This window comes from Macrotis lagotis, chromosome 1 (genome assembly GCF_037893015.1).
Source record: "Macrotis lagotis isolate mMagLag1 chromosome 1, bilby.v1.9.chrom.fasta, whole genome shotgun sequence".
Taxonomy (NCBI): domain Eukaryota; kingdom Metazoa; phylum Chordata; class Mammalia; order Peramelemorphia; family Peramelidae; genus Macrotis; species Macrotis lagotis.
The window spans coordinates 173,635,396-173,655,448 of record NC_133658.1 but is presented as its reverse complement, the minus strand read 5'-3'; the positions used below and the strand labels follow the sequence as shown (position 1 = coordinate 173,655,448).

Sequence of the window (20,053 nt, the reverse complement as noted above, 5' to 3'; positions counted from 1 at the left end):
CATTCTCTGACACTTTCTTGATTTTCTCTTCTAAAGCTCCTACCTTTATTTGGTAGCACTGATGAAAATACCACTTAAGGATTTCAGTTTCTTGCTAAGAATTCATAATCCCTTGAGATGTTTTATAGATTCCTTCTGGCTATATCATTTGTCCCCGCATAAATCATCAGAAATGCTTTTCAGGTTTACCAAATCTCAAGAGGCTATCTATCATCTACCAAAAAGGAGCTCTGGGAAGAAAGCATACTTTCCAACTGTTCACATAAGGTCAATGTACAGTTGCCTTGGTGCCCCCTGGCCAGAGTTTCATCAATCACCACAATTCAGCTTCTCTTCCCGGGATCAGTATTGGAAAGCCTTCCCTCCTGATGACACCTGAGCAAACTTCACTGGAACAGAAAGATTGTTACCTTTTCAAAAAAGGTTCAGAACTATCCTGAATGGAAAGAACTTCAAATCTATTTTCTACCTCCAGAGAGTCAATGGTCTATCTTCGTTTTTTCTGTGTTATATTTTTCTATTTTCTAACTCCTGACATATTTGAGTTCTTCTCTGCCTCTGTTTTCTTCTTGTTGGAAGATAAGTTTCTGATAAGTCAGAATAGAGAAGTTCTGCCTCTACCTTCTTGAACCCATGGTCTTTCTCTCTGCAGTATATAATATCTTATTTACTTCTTGAAACTCACACTGGCTTTTCATGCATCTTTGAGGATTTTCTTCTCAAACCTTCCTGACCATTTTCTTCTGTGAACATTGTTCTTCTTTCTTTCATTCCTTAAATGAAGATATTCTAACAATACTCTATTTTAGCTTTATTCTTATCTTCTTCCTGTATACTTTCCCCAATAGAATTTACTCATCCCCTGAGGTTCAAATGTCATTTCTATGCAAATGATGCTCTATCTTTGACATTTCCCTCAAGTTCTACTTCTATTTTCTGTTAGATATCTTAACTTGAATGCCCCACTGGGACCTCAAATTCAACATGTCCAAAACAGAACTTTCATTTTAACAAAAATTCCCTCTCCTCATTATACCCTTATTTTTTAGGAGGTGGGGGAAGAGACTTTTGGCATTGCCCTCCTTAGAGGCTGACTATCTTCAGATAGTACTCAACTTCTCCTTCCTTCCCTTTCTGCATGTGATGGTTCACAAAATCCATCTCAATCTTATCTGTTTAATCTGCCTTCAAATCTATCCCCTTATTTATTTCCATATCTACTTTCATCATTAGTTTGGGCCCTTAATACCTGGTATCTTAACTGGTCTATCATGAAATCTTTTCTTTGAAACATCTCACCGAAGAGACCTTCCCAGTTATGATCATATTGTTCTTCTGTTCAAAATCCCAATGATTCCTAAATGCCTCTGTCATTATGCTCATCTTCTCTGGCTCTGCTGGTTTGTGTCATCCTCTCCTATCATGTCTTCACATATACCATACAATTCAGACAAACTTGGCTTCTCCCACACTTTCCCCATGCTTCTAATCATCTGCATACCTTCAAAGCCCTTCCTCTATCTCTCAGCTGGTCAAAAACCCTACCTTCAAAGTCCAGTTAAATACTATTTCTCTTTGTGAAGCCTTTCTTATTCTTCTTATCTGAAAGTTACTCCTATCTATATCTCTGAATATAATAGCTTGTATATATCAATCTTATAAACAAATCACTTGCTCCCTTGCCATTTTTTCATAGTCATCTACCAGACTAGGGATTGATCGATGAGATCTTCATAAGAATCATTACATTAGGGCCAGTTCTAACCAAGCATCATATTACTCCTTGACCATCTTGTTTTCAACTGCCTTATTAAACACAACCCTCCCTACCTCACCCCCATACCTTCTTTAGCATTCAAAAAACCATAATGAAATCATTACTGTCAGTGCTACTAGAAAGGATGTCTATGACTCCTCTTAACATTTCAATAACCATCCAAATCATTGTACCCTGGTATCCCTCCTATAGCCACTGATGTTTCTTTCTGTTGGAATGACTAAGGGCATATGTAATCCCTGTACTTAGAAGTATTACATATGCTTAATAATATAGCAAACATGTAATATATGCTTTGTGTTCCAATAATTCATCCATAGCACATTTTAGTTTTCCTTGAACTGATCTATGTGTATACTTTAACTTTCTTTGATGGCTGGGACCTTCTCTAATATTTACAAAATGGTACCTTATACCAAACAAGAGCTTAACAACTGTTTGTTGAATGAAAGGTATCACCAGAGCGGCTGGTGATAACATAAATGGTGAAACTCCAGTGCAGGTTAACAACTTCTCAGACACTTTTCATTTTAGTGAATGATCTAAGCTTTAGTGCATTATGAGGTTAAATGACCTGCCTGGAGTCACAAGGGCAATAGATGTCAGAGGTGGAACCTAAACCAAATTCCAAGGGCGACTCAATATTCTCCATATCACATTGCCTTTCTTGCTAAATGAAAATTAGAAATTCTAACATGGTCATGTGTAATTATCTAATGGCAAATTCAGAGGGAATAACTATATTCACTCAACATAATGCACAAAGATTAGTTAAGATATCAAAATGCCATACTATTCTCAGAGAATTAACACAAGAATTCTGAATTAACTTTCCATTAAAATAAAGCCAAATTAGCAAAGAATATAATGTTCAGAGGTATTATCACATACTTTAGGTGAAATGGATTTAAACTGAATTCATGTGTTTCTGTCTCTACAATGCAACATTTGATTTTAAAGCAGAACCTGAGAAACAATTATATGACAACTTATGTAAGAACATAATAGTCACAGGAAATAATCAGAAATACAAGTCCAAGTATAGAAAAAATATTGAAAAACTTAAATAAACTAAGTTAAAGCTTCATGGTACTCAACAATTAAGAAGAAGGCCCCAAAGTAATATATTCAGATCCCGATTTAAACTACCGACAAAGGAATAGAGTAACTAGATTAAATTCAATATTTTGGTAAAGGAGAGTCCAAAATTACAAGGAAAAAGACTCAGAGAACATTCATTGTGTACATATAGAATCTATATTCTTGTATGTCATGGTTAGGTTCCTTATCTTTCCAAATGAATACATTTAATTAAAGCACAGGGATCAATTTTTCTTGAAGAAGGCAACTGACTTGATTTGGGAGATATTCATATCAGCTTCTGTTCTTTACACAGCACTTTCCTCCTAAGGTATTGCTGAAGTTTTATTTAAATAACTAAACTGGTAGGCAGATAGGTAGCACAGTGGCTAGAGCACTGCCCTGGAGTCAGGAGGACCCGAGTTCAAATCCTACCTCAGACACTTAATTGCCTTGCTGGGTGACCTTGGGCAAGTCACTTAACCCCACTGCCTTAAATAAAATTTAAAAAAATAACTAAACTGGGTATAGGTTAGACAAGGAAAATTCTCCAGTTTTTCAAATTCATCTGTATGATCTCATTCTTACTATATAATAGTACCCACAATTCATAAGATAACTTCTCATAATTTTCTCATTGGGTAATATGAATGATTTTTTTCAATAGGTTGCACTCGGAATTCCTTAAATGCTTTTTTGCAGTGTCCTTTCTTTCCATTCCATTTTAGCCAATATCAAAAACATGTCCCAACTTTAGCCACTGTCATCATTCAAAACTGTTCCATATCTAAGATGTTGAATTCTGAAGTTCTGCTCTCATCATTCCCTATCAACTATATTGGCTTTTAGATGTCTTCAACATGCCTTCCTTTCCCAGGAAATTCATCACTGGGAAATTTCATTACCTTGTCAGATTCAATCTCTCTGGTATTTGCATCTCATCACTGTCATTTGTACCTCTATTTGGAGGGAAGGACAGTGGTTACAAGGGCCTCAGCACAGTCTTCTCCCTCATGTGCTGCAAGGTATACTGTTTTGAAATTCTCTGGACTTCTCTACAATGCCCTGGAATCACATATCATTCCCTCTCCTTTCAATATATTTCCCCTTGTTTCAGTTTCTTTTTCTATGTTATCTTTCTCCATTAGCCTATAAGCTCAATAAGCTATTAATAACCATGGAAAAGAATGTTTCAAAACACTAATAATAGAGAATTAAAATAAAAACAACTCTGAGGTTTCACTTCATGCTCAACAAATTAGCAAGGCTGACAAAAGATGGGAATAGTCAATGTTGAAGCGTTTATGGAAAAATAGGCATACTAATTCATTGATGGTGGAATTGTAACTTAGTACAACCATTATGGAAATTATCCAAATAAAGTGACAAATGAAATGACCAAAAGATTATTTTGCTAAGCAAACATTACTCCAAGGAGGTCAATAAGAAAAATAATTATACCATATTACTAAAATATCTATAGCAATATATTTTTGGTAATAGAAGAGAATTGAAAATAAATTAGATATTCATTAAAAAGGGAATGACTCAACAAACTGTACTTGAATGTCAAGGTATATGATTGCACTGTAAGAAAGGAAAATTATAAATACAGAGAAGAATGAAAATACTTTCATAAATTCTTGCAAAATTAATTAAGAAAATAGTATATACAATTAAAAATGGAAAAATTCAAAATAACTGAAAGTTAGTGTGGCAAAATTACAAAGGAGACATAAGAAGACACCTTCCATACTCATTTGTGAGTGTCCATTGGTTTGGATATTGTCATCTGCTGTCATATTTTGTTTTTGTTAATCTTTTTAAAAATGTTAATATTACATGGAATGGCTCTCTGGGAGAGAGGAGGAATGACATAAAAAGATGAAATTTAGGCTCCACAATATGAAGACATATCAATAATTTTTATTTTCTAACTTGTTATTTGTCTTTCATATGAAAATTTGACAAGCATGCCATTTCAACTTTTATAAATGTCAGTTGATAAAATTGTTGGAGCGTTAGTTCAAGCCCAGATCCTTTGAGGTACTTCAATAGAGAGTTTCTTCCAAGTGGTCACTGAACCATTAATAAATATTTTAGGTCTGTCCATTCCTCGGCTCCACTTAACTCTGAATTATAGACCCAATCTAGCTTATACCTCTCCATCTTGTTCATGTGAACTACTTGAGAGACTTCATCAGATGATTTACTGAATTTAACAAAAACTTCAGTTATTTTTACAGTCAAGTGTGACTCTTTGTGACACATTTGGGGTTTTCTTCACAAAGAAATTAGAGTAGCTTGTCATTTTTTTCTAGCCCATTTTATAGGTGAAGAAACCGAGGTAAATAGGGTTAAGTGATTTATCCAGAGTCATACTGCTAGTAAGTATCAAAGTTCAGATTTGAATTTAAGAAGATGAGTCTTCCTGATTCCAGGCCACTCTATCTACTGTGTCACCTGGCTGCCTTTAGAGAAAACTATATCTACCTTATTCATCTGGTTTACCAATTTAGTAATCTTGTTAATAAAAGAAATAAGGTTAGATTGCCACGTTCTGTTTTCACTAATTGTTAGCCATCCATCCTTTATAAAGGCATTTTAGATTTTGCCAGGAACCAGTAAAACTCATTGGTCTATGATTTAAAGGTTCCATTCCCTTCTCTTTTTTGAAAGTCAGGACAACTTCTTCAAATCTGCTGTACTTATCCTTTTTTCAGATTTTTTGTTTCTCTTGCTTTTTCCAGATAATTGAGACTCAATCATCTGTGCAAGTTATTTCAAAACCTTGAGATAATAGTGTAATTGGATTTGATGACAAACTCATCAAGAGCAATTAGATATTCTCTTACTATTTATCTAGTGAATTATCTCCACATTAGTTACCAAGTATAAGGATGATTACTAACTCTAAAACCAGTCCAGACCTCCTATTTCTAACTACTTCTTGGGCTTCTCCACTAGATATTCTTAAAATATTTTGTCATACCCAGATCATAACAGACCATTTCTGTAATCCTCTCCTTTTGCATCTCTTGTACCCTTGTCCTATCACTGCTTCTGGATCACCAAATTGCAATCCTGGATTACTCACACCAGCTGCATCCTTTGTATTTGTTCACATGGTGTTACTTGAATCCAATATATAGCATGCACCTGAGTTGTCATGGACCACCACAAAATAATGCTAGCTGAACTGTATTAAGAGAATCTTTTTTACTCTTTCCTAATTCTTTACTCTGCTTCCCTTGGAGGCTGTTCTCTCTCAAAATTCTTACTCATCATCTCTTTTTCCTCTGACATCTGAGGACCTCACTTTTTTTTCCTGAGAAAATTAAAGGTCTTTATAAGGTTACAAGTCATTCCCCAATTGAAAAATGGTCAAAGGATATGAATGGACAGTTTTCAAAACAAGAAAATAAAGCTATATATGATTATATGAAAAATGCTCCCAATCATTAATTATTAGAGAAATGCAAATTAAAATTAAAATTAAAACAACTCTGAGGTATCATTTCACATCTATTAGATGAGAAAAAAGGGAAAATGATAAATGTTGGAGAGGTGGGAAGACTGGGACATTGATGCATTACTGGTGGACACATCTAACCTTTATGGAAAGTGATATGGAACTATGCCCAAAGGGCAATCAAACTGTTCATTCTCTTTGACCCCAGCAATTCCAATTTTAGGACTACATCCAGAAGAAATCATTAAAAAATGGGGAAAGTCCCACATGTTCCAAAATATTCATAGCAACTCTTTTGGTAGTAGCAAAGAATTGGAAATTGAGGGGATGCCCATCAAATGGGGAATGATTAAACAAGTCATGGTACATGAATACTTTGGAATATTATTGTTCTATAAGAAACCGTAAATAGGTGGACTCTAGAGAAATATGGAAAGAGTTACAGGATCTGATACTGAGTGAAGTGAGGAGAACCAAAAGAACATTATACACATTAACAACAACAATGTGAGATGATCAACCTTGATGGAAGCAGCTCCTCTCAGCAGTTCAGAGAGCTAGGACAACCATATTAGACCAGCTATGGACAATGTTACTCCATCCATAGGAAGAAAAACTAAACAAAATAAAAAAAATTTAAAAACAAAACCCTTAATCTGATAAACACTTTCTAAAAATGATTCTTATGTATCTCCTTCCCTTAATCCTAATTCCTCATACCAAAAATGATGAATCTGTAAATAATCTGTTTATCACAAACATGTATGTACAATGTTCACTGCTGAGGGGAACGGGGTGGGAAGGGAGGGTAGAAGGAAATTTTGTAATTTAAAAATATTCATATACATATAGGTGAATGTTGAAAAACTTTCATAACAAGTATTTGTAAAAATAAATTTTCAATTAAAAATAATAAAAAAGAAAATTGAGGGTCTTTAAGCATAAATTCTATCTTCTGTATCTCAAAATCACCTCTTACTTTTTTCTTATTTATTTCAGTCTCTGTTAATGCAGTGGTCCTTCTTGATGAAGTCAATCTCTCTACATGTCCTCATGATATGTCATCTTTTTTTTTATCAACTCAATCATTCTTTCTCTCTTTAAATTTCATTTTTTAAACATTTACTGTCTCTGTCACTGTTGCCTAAACACATGTAAAAATATCCTCCATTTCAAGAAAAGAATAATGCATCCAAAAGCAACAACAAAATGACACTATATACTGCCATATCTTAAAGTTATCATCCTTTACTTTTCCTTTTCTTTGCCAAATTTTCAAATTACCACATTTTCAATTTATCATAGATTTCATAATTTCCAAATGAGATGTTTTTTCTCAGACCTCACCCTTCTTGTCCTCTTTGCAATATCTGACACTGTTGACCACTCTTTCTTCCTGAATACACTTTTCTTTGGGTTTTCATCAATGTTTTCTTTTGGTTCTCCTCCAATGCTTCATCAAAGTTTCCTTTCTTGAATCTCCAGTTGTATTATATCCCCTAAATATGGGAATGTCCTAAGGCTTTGTGCTGGACCATCTTCTAGTCCCTTTTAACACTCCCTTAATAAGTGAACTTATAACTTCAGTTGGTTTAATTTTTATCTTTATGTAGGTAATTCACAGAGCTATAGACCTAGTCCTCATCTCTGAGTTCCAATCCCACCCAAATCACTGGATATCCCAGAGACATCTTAAATTCAGCATTTAAGAAAAATCTGTTCATCTTTCTTCCCCATAACTATATAGCTTCTCCCAAATTTCCTCATTTGCCTCAAGTACTATCATCTTTACAGTCTTCAAGGTTAGAATGTTTTCCTTGATTCCCATTCTCTCTCACTCTACATATTACATCAGTTGCCAAATCATATTTCTACAACATTTCCTTACATCTGAAAGCTGTCTGACATAGACAATTTTCTGTTCAACTGAAGGGGATTGAGCTATCACCTCAGTTCAAGTACTCATCATCTCCTGTCTGGGACTATTGTGATGGTCTCTGAATTGATTTCCATACTCATGTCTCCTCATTCTAATTCATTCTCTGAACAGCTGCAAAAATGATTCTCCTTAAGTGCCAATATGACCATGTTACTATACCAACACAGTAAATCCTCACGGTTCTCTATCACTCCCAAAAGAAGAGCAAACTTCTGTTTTGACTTTTAAGCCCTTCACAACCAGGTTCCAAACTATCTTTTCAGTCTTTTGATACTGTACTCTATGGGACAGTCAAACTAATGTTGCTTTTCTTCCCACATCAGCCCAATTCCCCTTTTGTTCTCTCAGGCCTGGGATATATTCCCTCATCACCTTTACCTCACAGAATTCTTACTTCTTCCAGGACCTTCCAATCAGAGAAATTATGATTTTATTTTTATCACCAAGCTCTCTACACTGTATATATTAAATGTCTCTAGATTCCTTCATTCAACCTTCTTTGCCTCAACCTCAGTACTTTTTTCCAGAAATACCATGACCACCTCTTAACTGGTTTTCTTGCCTTAGTTTCTCTCTTCTTAAAAGGCCCTTATTGAGGTGGCTAGGTGGTGCAGTGGATAGAGCACTGGCCCTGGAGTCAGGAATATCTGGGTTCAAATCTGGCCTCAGACACTTAATTACCTAGCTGTGTGGCCTTGGGTAAGCCACTTAACCCCATTGTCTTACAAAAAAACCAAAAAACCTAAAAAGATGTCTTAATAAAAGGCCCTTATTGCTATAGGAAATAATCTTCCTGAACCATGACTTAGATCATGCTCTTAACTAAAAGAACTTCAATTAATTCCCACTATTGAGTAGGTGACAATATCCATGGCACTACACATCACTTAATGGCATTTAGCACATTTTATTTTGAATTATAATTAGTTACAATGTATCTTATTTCCCTACTAGACTAAGATCCTTCACAGCAAAAATACTGTCTTATTCATTTTTATATTATTCATAGTATTTAATGCAAAATGTCACATAAAAAGTATTTACTAAACAAAGAAACTACACTCTTGAAGGAATCTTCATCTTTCTCTAATTCCATTTTTTACTTTAAAGATAAGGCAACTGAATAAGTTATTTATTCAAACATAGTGAAAGTTAGTGTCAGAACCAGATGGTTCCTTGGACTTCTGCTCTGAATTGAGCATAATAAAAAGTTCTCTTAGGAAATTGTGCTCTTTCCTGCTGAAACACATATATCAATATGGCGATTAGACTAAGTCCTATATTATAGATATAGCTATTAAGGAAAAAACTCATGTTTAGTGGTAGAATTTGGAAATGAGCTAAAATGAAACATTACATCTCCCATAATTTTACTTTAATTTTGAGTCTTTTTTTATAAAAAATGAATTGTTTGATCTAGAGACAAATCCTTCATTGCTTTCAAATAACACATAATGTCCTTCGAAAATAGAACCATTTTAAAAGGATTTTTTTGAGTTATTTCTTCAACAGTGCCAAAGCATTGTGCTGAATTACCTCAACCTTCTCTCTGATTTCACTCATTGCCACATATCCATGTGAGCATGTACACACACACAGACACACACAAAAACACACACAGACACATCTGCAAGGCCACATTATCTACAATTAGAAAGTCAAGTATTTCCTTTACTTAAACTAACTGATTTATATGAAGAGCCAATACCTAACCTTGGCTCCATGAATACTAGGCACTTGGTAAATGAGAAGTTACATCATAAGAACAAAATTCAAACTGGATCAGTCAATAATGTTTATTGGATATGTGGCAGAAAAAGACAACAGTTTTGTTAAATCAAAATTGCATTTCTAGAGCTGTCTTGAGAGAGGAAAAAGTAATTTTAAAAGGCAAATAAAACTTCCACGGGACAAAAATAGGTGTTTGTCTTTTCACTTTTGACTATTCTTATATAGTTATGATGATCCTATACTGTAAATCTTTAGTTAATTAATTCTAAAATTTTAGCAACAAGATTCTTAACCTCATCCTGTATTGAACACCATCTGTCTTTGGTGAATATTTAGCTTTCACTCACAACCTGCTTCCTAGCCCTGCCTTAACTAAATGAAGCTTCTGAAAAGACATCAAAGTTTTCCATTCAACTAGAAGGGGTATGAGAATATATTCTATAAATAGGCCAGTTTTATTACTTCATAATCTCCTGCTGCCATCTCCTGTATTAAACAAAGAACCCACTTGTCACTTTTAAATAAAAAGAATAATTTTTATTGGTCAATCTGATTAAATGTTTTCTAAATAAAAAAAATACAAGGAAAATTGTTGTTTCTCTTACCTCTAAATGACTTCGACGTTCTGCAATGACTCTCTCATCTTTATTCCCAAATAGCTTCTTTGGGGGGAATTCTAGAGTAGCAAGCTGAAATATATAAGAAAGAATACATTAACAGGTTTTTAATAGAAATGGGTATTATAGTTTGAATTATGAGGTGAGTTTCATAGATTACAAATCAGGAGCATAAAGTTCTTATATTGAACTCTATCATTAAGTTCTATGAGATCTTGGTCAAAAATCTCTCTAGGTTTTGGTTTCCTTAGCTGGAAAATAAGTGGCTTGGTTTACAATGTCTATAAGGACCTTTTTACTTCAGTCTCTAGTAATCATCTTTGGTTACATAAGAATGGAAGAAATAAACCAAACATAATAATGACAATTTTTAAAAAATAAGTCATCTCATTTGAAGATGATTATATATGCTCAAGTTCTTCCTATAGCCCATATAAAGATTTTCTAATCACCAAATGTATTTGTACATACTTCCCGACTCCATATGCCTACTGTAGTATACGAATTTGCTCTTAGACAATGTTTAATGTCAGGAAAGTTAGTATTCATTAAGCACTTACAACATGTCAAGAACAAGGTTGAGGCCCAGAAGAAGCAGAACACCTTCTCCTGGAACTCTAATTATAAACAAAGAACAGATCTATATAAAAAGCAATCTGAAAGGTGAAGGTATTAGCAGTTGGGAGGACTGTGGAGTTAAATCTAAATGTAAGCAAAGAGGTATAATATTCTGGGCATAGGGGTTAATTTATTAATACAAATGCATATGAAGTATATTAGTCCAGAAACAGTAGACAGATTAAGATAGTTATACTGCAGAGTACATGGAAGAAAGGAACATGTAAGAAGACTGAAAAGGTAAGATGGGAACAATTTTTTTTAGAACTTTAAATGCCAATTAGAAGATTTCTATTTGATCCTAGAGGTAATACATAGCCACTAGGGTTCACTGAACAGAAGAAGTGACATGGTCATCATATCAAGGCTTTAGAAAAATCTTTAAATGAAGAAGAGAAAGCAAGGAGACTAATTAGAACATTACTGTAGTAGTCTAGGTGAGAGAATTCTAGGAAGGATGAAGAGAAGGAAGGAGAAGGGAATTAACACTGATTTAGTGTCTATTATGTCCTATGCATGAAATGATAAGCGCTTTTTACAAACATCTCATTTGGTTCTGATACAGGAATGACGAGCACATTAATAGATGAGATACTGATCTATACGACATATTTTGAAAGGAGAAATAAAAAGAACTGGTAACAGATTAGAGTGAATGAGGGAAGTGTCAAAGATAATGAAAGTTGGAAGCCTAAATTTCTAGAATGATAGTTCTGCCTTCACCAGTAACAGAGAAGGTTGGGGGGGGGGGGGAAGAGCCTGGAGCAAAAGATGAATTCTGTCTCCAATATGTTGAGGTGTCCAAGAGGTTATTGGAAATTAGTGACAGTAGCTCAGGAGAGATTAGGAGTGAATGCATGAGAAATAGGATTCTCTGCATAGAGTATCTTCTTGGTAATATTAAAGCTAAAGTAATTAGATTCCCACCAAAGATTCCCATTGTCTCGAGAAAAAAATCTAAGCAGTATTATTTGTTTTAATACAGCAAATGAAAGAGACCTTGGAGATCAAGTTGATCAAATCTCTCAATTTACAGAGATATAAGTTTTTTTCTATTTGCCTAAGACCACAAAACTAGTGGACAGCATGGCTGAAATTAGAATTATTGGATATGTGGCAGAAAAAGACAAAGGTCTCCAGACTCCATGCTATTAAGCCATGTGCAAAACAAACACTAAGCTTCACAATTTGCCTCTCATCTGTAACAAGTCTAATTCTAACAAACAGGATCCCAAAGAGGGTAGTCATTAAGACTTTACAATTAGAGGTATTAATATGCAAACTTAATTTACTCAACTGAAAAATTGTTACTTCTTTAAATGGGGATCCAAGGAGTAGGAGAAAATACCATTTGTGTTCACTTTCAACATAAACCAATGACAGACTTAAACCTTGAATTCATGATTCCTAATACAATGCTCTTCTACTGCCATCCCAAAACCATTAGGATGTGGTAGCTTAGAGAATTCAGGATTGAAGCCTTCAGAAACAAAAAAAAACCGATAACAAATACTTTATGATTTTACAAAATTTTTTACATCCATTATCTAATATGATCTCATTTTTACTCTTTCTGTACTTGGCTGCCCTATCTGGCTCCTGCCCATGCCTATATATACATATTTTGCTTTGTCAATGGATTTCTTCCTTTGGCATCTTACCCAAGTAGTTTTTGGGAGCCATCATCCTGCTAGTATGACAGTCTTTCATCTCTAGTGCACTTTAATGAGGAGAGGTACTTCTCTGCCAGTCATTTGGTTTTCATCTGGCCAAGATTTACTTGTCTATGAATCTCTTTCCCCTGCCATATAGTCAGGGATTGGTTCTGAAAGCTTGGCAGTCACTCTTCACAGTTTGGTTGTTTTGTCATTTTCTTCTGTGGATGATGAAGTGATGTGTTTTATTCCTAGAGAAATTTATAAACTGCTTTTCTTACAAACTCAAGTAGTGAACTGAAAAGATTTCAGAGGAATTGCATCATCACATAGGGAGAGACCTAGAATCTTGGATTTCATCTTTAAAAAACAGTATTTTCTTTCCTATGTCAAATACACCTACTTCACTATGATTTGTGCCTCAAGCATTTGTAACTTTTTTACTCCACCAAGAGCGGGAGGAAATCTTAGAAATCATCTAGCCTAATCCCTTCATTTTTTTAAAGGAGAAAATTCATTTAGGGCCAGAGAACTTAATTTGGCTTAATCACTCATCTAATATGGAACTAGAACCCAGGTCAGATATTAAATCATTAAATCATTTTTTTAAGTGGAAAATCAGAGTAAAAGGTCTCATGGGTCCAGGAGGAGGTAACTCCTGATGAGAATAGTGAGTGGAGATTAGAAAGAATGGTGTGGCCAAGGGACTTCTAGAACTAAAGAAAAAGTCATTTGTAAATTGGAGAGAATGGTGTGGTCAAGGCACTTCTAGAACTAAAGAAAAATTCATTTGTAAAGTTTTGCTTAGAAGTATGGAATTTTAACTTGAGGGCAGTTAAAAGACAGTTTGTCCAACCTAGCAATAGTTTCTAGGTGGAATTAGAAAGACGACTGTAAAGCAACAAAAGTCAAATTAATCTCACTCACAAGGCATGTTACTTGTAATAGGCAACAAATGACAAGGAGCAGTAAGATCTGGAAAATATCTGGGGTATTCTGGCTGCTATCCTCAGTGGTACAGAAGGATAAGAAGAAAATTGCACCAGGGTAGCCTTTTAAGGGGTGTAAAAGAGAAATGTCATATAAATTCAAGATGCTGGCTACCTGTAGGTGTAATGATATCTGTGTTATCACTTAGCTCATGATTACACACACATCCAAAGTAAAATGGAGAGCTGAGGCCATTATCTAAATTTCAAAAAAGGGAACAAAAACCACTAAGACACTTTCATCAGAAGTAACCAGATAATGGAAGCAAAAGTTAATTTCTTCCCTTAATTATTCTGGCTCTCCACTTCACTTGGCAAACATAGCCATACACTTAGAGTACCTTCTTTATTACATTTGTCACATGATATTTCTTCTCTGCAGACTACAGTATTTCAACATTTCTAAAGACCCACTATAGGGAAGTCTGAGGTTCCATCAAGCCGATCAGCTAATAAAATATAGCTACTTTTATACAACTTGCTATAGATTAGATCTTTTCCAAATTAATGCACATTATTGATGCTTTTACTAAAAGCACTATTCATTCCTGGTTCCCCCATCTACCCCAAAATAACATCTTTTGCAATGTAATATTTTAAGACTTAAAAAAAAGTGGTAAAGAAAGTCTTAGGTTTGGATGAGAACTATACCCTTAAAACTGGCCCAAAATTTTGAAAGGAAAAAAAAATAACCATCCCATCTTTATTTGGGTGTGGATCAACTTTGAATAGAGACACAAAGCAGTGAAGTCTGCCAAATAAGTGAGGGAACTAAAAGTGAAAACCTCCATGTGGACCTCACTGTAAAAGGCTGCTGCTGGAAGGCCAGAAAGGATTATTTTTCTGAGATTGTATAATTCTATAACCAGCATAGCTAATGATTCCATATTGCTTTTTCCATATCTGTGGAGACTTTAAAGTTCAGGAAATTTTCTACAGAGGGAGGTAGATGGAACAAAATTTATTAGATACCCCACCAAGATGTGGGACTGGCTCCAATCCTCTCTAGGATATAGAGAAGACAGCTAATGCTATGCTTCCCTAAGAAGAAACCATGCTGGGGAACAGTGTGCTGTCTGTCTTGGCATCCTCACTTACTTCTGATGATCTTGGTGTATTGGGCTCTCATGAGAAAGACAAGAGTGAATAGTTGCTGACTGGGAAGCAGAATGATTATTCCCAGAGATGCTCTGATGATGTGGCACTATGACTATAAGAATCAGCCTAAGGTCTTCATATTTTGGCAAACAGAGGACTGGGAGTCATTAGGGGAATAGATCCAGAACACCCAAGACCGCCAATATCCTCAATTCAATGTGTCAAAAATGGAACTCATTATCTTTCCCCACATTATCCAAACTCCCTCTTCTTTCAAACTTCCATGTTTCTGAGAGTACCACTATTTTTCCAGTCACTTAGGTTCCTAACCTCAGAGTCAATCTCAATTTTTCCTTTTCCCTCATTTTTATAATTTTCCTCCCTCAGTTTTCAATTTCATTCATTCTTCCTATTCAACATCTTTAAATCAGTTCCTTTTCCCTTACTTATATGGGGCATCACTTCTGTTCAAGAGCTTGTTCCTGCACTATTGTAATAGCCTTCTAAGTCAGTGGTAGGCATTGTGCTAATAGGGTGGGCAAAGAGAAAGGCAAAGATAGTGCCTGCTCAAAAGAAATTCACAATTTAATGAGGGAGATGATACACAAATTAGGTGCAATAAGATATAGCCAGGTAAACTGGAAATAATCTCTGGTGAACACACTAGGATTATATGGGACAGGAAAGGCTTGAACAGAAGATGGGATTCGTTTGACACTTGAAGGAAACAAGGATTAGTTGGTTCGTTGGGAATGCTCTACCACAGGATGGATACAAAGAGTCCAGGTGAACACCTGGGATGGATTCTCTAAATTATGCATTTCCTTTAAGTTCCTTCAATTCTGCCTTGCTCATAAGAGCAAGACACTAGAAGTAAACAAGGAAGCCTCCTAATTGTTCCTCCCTTTAAGGCTCTCTTGTTTTACACTTTTCACTTTTTCTTTTTTTTTTTAATTAAAATAAAAATCACACTATATCACTTCCCAACTCAAATTGAAGTGGCATCATATTGGCTCAAAATTAAGTAAAGACTCTCCTGTTTGTAATTTAATGCCTTTGACATACTACCTTTCCAAACTTATTAGACATTCTTCCCCCTCATTCACACTTCAGGATTGTCAACCTGGCCTTCGTGTGGTTCCTTTACATTTTTCATGTCCATGCCATCTTTGGGATAGGATCTTTGCACCAGATCTCCCTCAGATCTGCAATGAACTTTCCCTCTCCTCTGCCTCTTAGAAATACTCATTTCCTTTACTAAAGAACCACTTTTTATATGAAACCTTTCCAGATTCCTGTAAACTGGTTAGCAACTGTCCCTCTTACAATCAAGAAAAAGCAAAACAAAACCTTTGTATTTGTTTTGTATGTCTCTATCCCTCCAATGGAATATAAATTCCTGAAGGGGAAAGATTTTTATTTTTGCTTTTACATCTCTAGAGTCTAACATAGTACCTAACACATAAGGACAAAGATAAGGACTGGACATGTAATGTTGTTGGTATAGGGAATGTCAGAAGTAAAAAGAATAAATTTGAATTTCCTTTATTTACCACTCATTCCTTTTATAATTATAATTAGAAAAATCACCTTCATTTTCCTCTGAATCTTATCCCCCCACAAAATAAGTTTGGTAATGAAAAACAGTATCCAGGGTCCAAAAAGTCAGTAAGCTACAAAGTGGTGTCAAAGACACAGCCAGTGGCCATAACTCCTAAGTACACAGGAGGCAAAATAAAATGTAATTGGAAATATTTAATAAAACATAGAAAATGTTAATATGTGGTTTTCTAAGTCAATATGCAGCCAACAGATATCCTTATGCAAAGTTTAGTGGTATTTGATTTCAGTTTGTATCAGTAACACATCAATAAACTTTAGGATATCTGGATTCCTCTAAATTACTGGAGTGATCATAACTATTCATTTAACTACCCTAGTTAAGTAGATAGAAGGCAAGACATGCCAACAGGAAGACTCTTCAACATGAGTTCAAATCTGGCCTCAGACATTTACTAGTTGGTTGACCCTGTGCAAGAAAATAAGCCCTGTTTGCTTCAGCTTCCTCATCTACAAAATTGCTAGAGAAGGAAATAGCAAATCACTTTATTATCCTTGCCAAGAAAACCCCACGGGATCATACCAAATGGGACTGGACAATACCTGAATTCCCCTCAGCTTTGATTTATTCATCTTTTAAATGATGGAAATGGGCTAGAATTAGGTAATCATGCAGGCTCCTTCCAACTCTAAAATTTGATTTAATATAATTGGGCCTCACTTCTCTTATTTGCAAAAGGAAAGATATAGACTGATCATCTTTAAGATTCTTTCTGTCTGACAATCAATGATTCACACAATAACAACTAAAACCTTTCAAAGATTTATTAAAAGTTGGGAGCATGTAGAGTCTGCAACCATATACTGAACAACACAAGGGTTTTTTTGGCTATATTGCTAATAAGGAATACAGTGACTTAAAAGAAAATAGTGGGTCTCTCATTTGAAGCAAAGCTCAAATTGCAGAAATAAGATTGAGAACATACTGATAAACAGAGAAATTTATTCATGCTGCTTTTCAAAAGGTTACAGGAAAAGAAAGGAACAGGAAGAAATGGGTCAGCAGTATTCAGGGAAAAACATACTTCAAATTACATCTCCTTCTCCAAGGAAAAAAAGCAGTGATTTTCACCTTGTTGAGGTGGTAGGAAATGGTACAAGGGTTGTTCGAATTCTCACAGGAAAAATGACAATTACAATAAAAGTAAATGATTATATAGGACTAGAACAAATTGGGATATTATTTATAAGAAAAATGTTAGCTGTGGAAAAGAGAAATTTTAGCATCATACTTAGAAGGTAATAATGGTATAATACTAAATCATACAATTTGATTATATAAAACCCCCCAAAAAGGAAACAAAGATATTGGAATACAACAAAATATTTCACCAGTCTAAAAGAAATTCAAAATAAAATATATTATATTCTTTAATTTAGCAAATAGTTAAAATGAAGAATGAAATAAATTTTATAAATTTAAATGAATTAAAGGAACAAAATTCTTAACTTTAATTTAGTTCCTGCCAATTCCCACAGAGAATATCTTTCCCTTTGTCAAGTTCTTATATGCTTCTGATCCGAGCTCTAGATTTTCCATGTAGAATTTTTTTACCATCAAATTTCTAACTTAAAATGAATCTACAACACGAGCAATTTACATAATCAAAAAGGCCAAAAGCTTATTTTATGAAAGGCAGAGATTTTAAATTATTATTTATAATCCTTCTGGAAAAAGGGAAAGCCCTAATTTTTTTCCTGTGATATAAGAATGCTATTCAATATTCTTTCTGTTGTTTATAGTTTATCACTTCAATGAATTATAAATTCTATTAATGTGACTTCTGTTTCCATTGATGCATTCTGCAATCTTTTAATGTCTTATTGACTCTTTATTATGATAAAAAAAATCAACTCTGTTATGTTCATCTTGCTATTGGTTGATTCTAATAAGTCTCTGAATTTGTTCTACCTGTTCTACCACAATCAGCATTTTTTTTTTAGGTTTTTTGCAAGGCAAATGGGGTTAAGTGGCTTGCCCAAGGCCACACGGCTAGGTAATTATTAAGTGTCTGAGACCAGATTTGAACCTGGGTACTCCTGACTCCAAGGCTGGTGCTTTATCCACTGCGCCACCTAGCTGCCCCCAATCAGCATTTCTTAAGCATCTATTAAGTACCAGCTGCTATGCAACATGATGAGGATAGAAAAATAAAACTGAAATGGTCTCTGCTCAAAAGCAGGACACAGTGTATCCAAACAAGCAATAATAATATTAATGATTTTAAACTTTATAAATATTATTTCACTGTATCCTGACAACAACCTTGGAGGTGGTGCTATTATCCTCATTTTACAGTTGAGAAAAATGGAGTACACAGAAGTTAAGTGACTTGCCCAGGGTCACAGAGGCTGAATTTGAACTTAGATTTCCCTGACTTCAGGCCCAGTCTCTTTGTGGCTGCCTAGACATGTACACATGTAAGTATATACAAATTAAATAGAAGGTTATTAGGGAGTCTAGATAAATGGGGAAATAAAGAAAGCCCTCATGTCAAAAGAGGTGCTTGGATAGAGCAGTTCTGAGAAGTAGTAGTGAGAAGTGCATGGATGCAGAAGGAAAACTGGTGTGAAGACCTGCAGAAGGGAGGAAGGAAAAGCAAGGCCAGTATTGGGTGGTCTGAGGGTATATGAGGGGGAGCACCTGAAACACAATAAGGTTGAAAAGATAGGTCAGAGTCTGATTTAAAGCCAGAGTTCATGTTTGAGCTGAGAAATACAAGGAGCCTTCGAAACATCTTCAGTTGAATGACGTTATCAACCCTTTGCTATAGAAAAAATATTTTCAGACAGCTGTATGACCTGGGGCTTAACTTAACTTAACCCTGTTTACTTCAATTCCTCAATTGTAAAATGATCTGGTAAGCCACTTCAGTTTCTTTGCCAAGAAAACCCCAAATGGGGTCATAAAGAATCAGATACAACTGAACAAGAGGTGGAAAGGGGAGAGGTCTGAGAAAGACCCATTAGGAGGATTGTGAACTAGTCCAGGTGAGCTGCAATGAGTGTCTGCACTAGTGATTCAGTCAGATTTGAAAATACAAATCTAGATCTCCAGTCTACACTATGCCATTTCTTACAACAATGACATTCTCTTTCTTATATCCTTTCAGGACATAATCCTCAGCATCAACTCCCCTGCCACATTCTCTTTTATAAGGTGTTCCATTAGGAAATGGATTGAATCAGGCTCTCAAACAGCCAAAGGAAGCTAGTAAAATTCCCTAAGATGAAAACTATTCTTTCAATTGCCTATGTGTCGTGCTGATATGAAGTCCATAGTCTCTCAACTATTTGACTCAATGTTCAAATCAGAGATGTCAAATTGAAAACATAAAGGGGATGCCTGTCTCATTCTACTGACTCAGAAAGTCACAAATTAACATTCTCTATGTTGGATTGTCTTTTGACTTATTTTGTTAAACATTTCCTAATATTATTTTAATTGGGAGCTGCT

The 20,053-nt window shown here is 35.0% G+C and overlaps 1 protein-coding gene across 7 annotated transcripts in view; it reads right to left on the bottom strand.

Annotated features, from left to right (window-relative positions):
* KIF16B (kinesin family member 16B) overlaps window positions 1-20,053 on the bottom strand; it is a 563,734-nt gene that overhangs the window by 242,939 nt on the left and 300,742 nt on the right. For all 7 annotated transcript variants that reach the window (XM_074209402.1, XM_074209403.1, XM_074209400.1 and 4 more), the window contains one exon: window positions 10,605-10,688. In XM_074209402.1, the coding sequence (XP_074065503.1) occupies window positions 10,605-10,688 (84 nt within the window). The remainder of the gene's footprint in view (window positions 1-10,604; window positions 10,689-20,053) is intronic.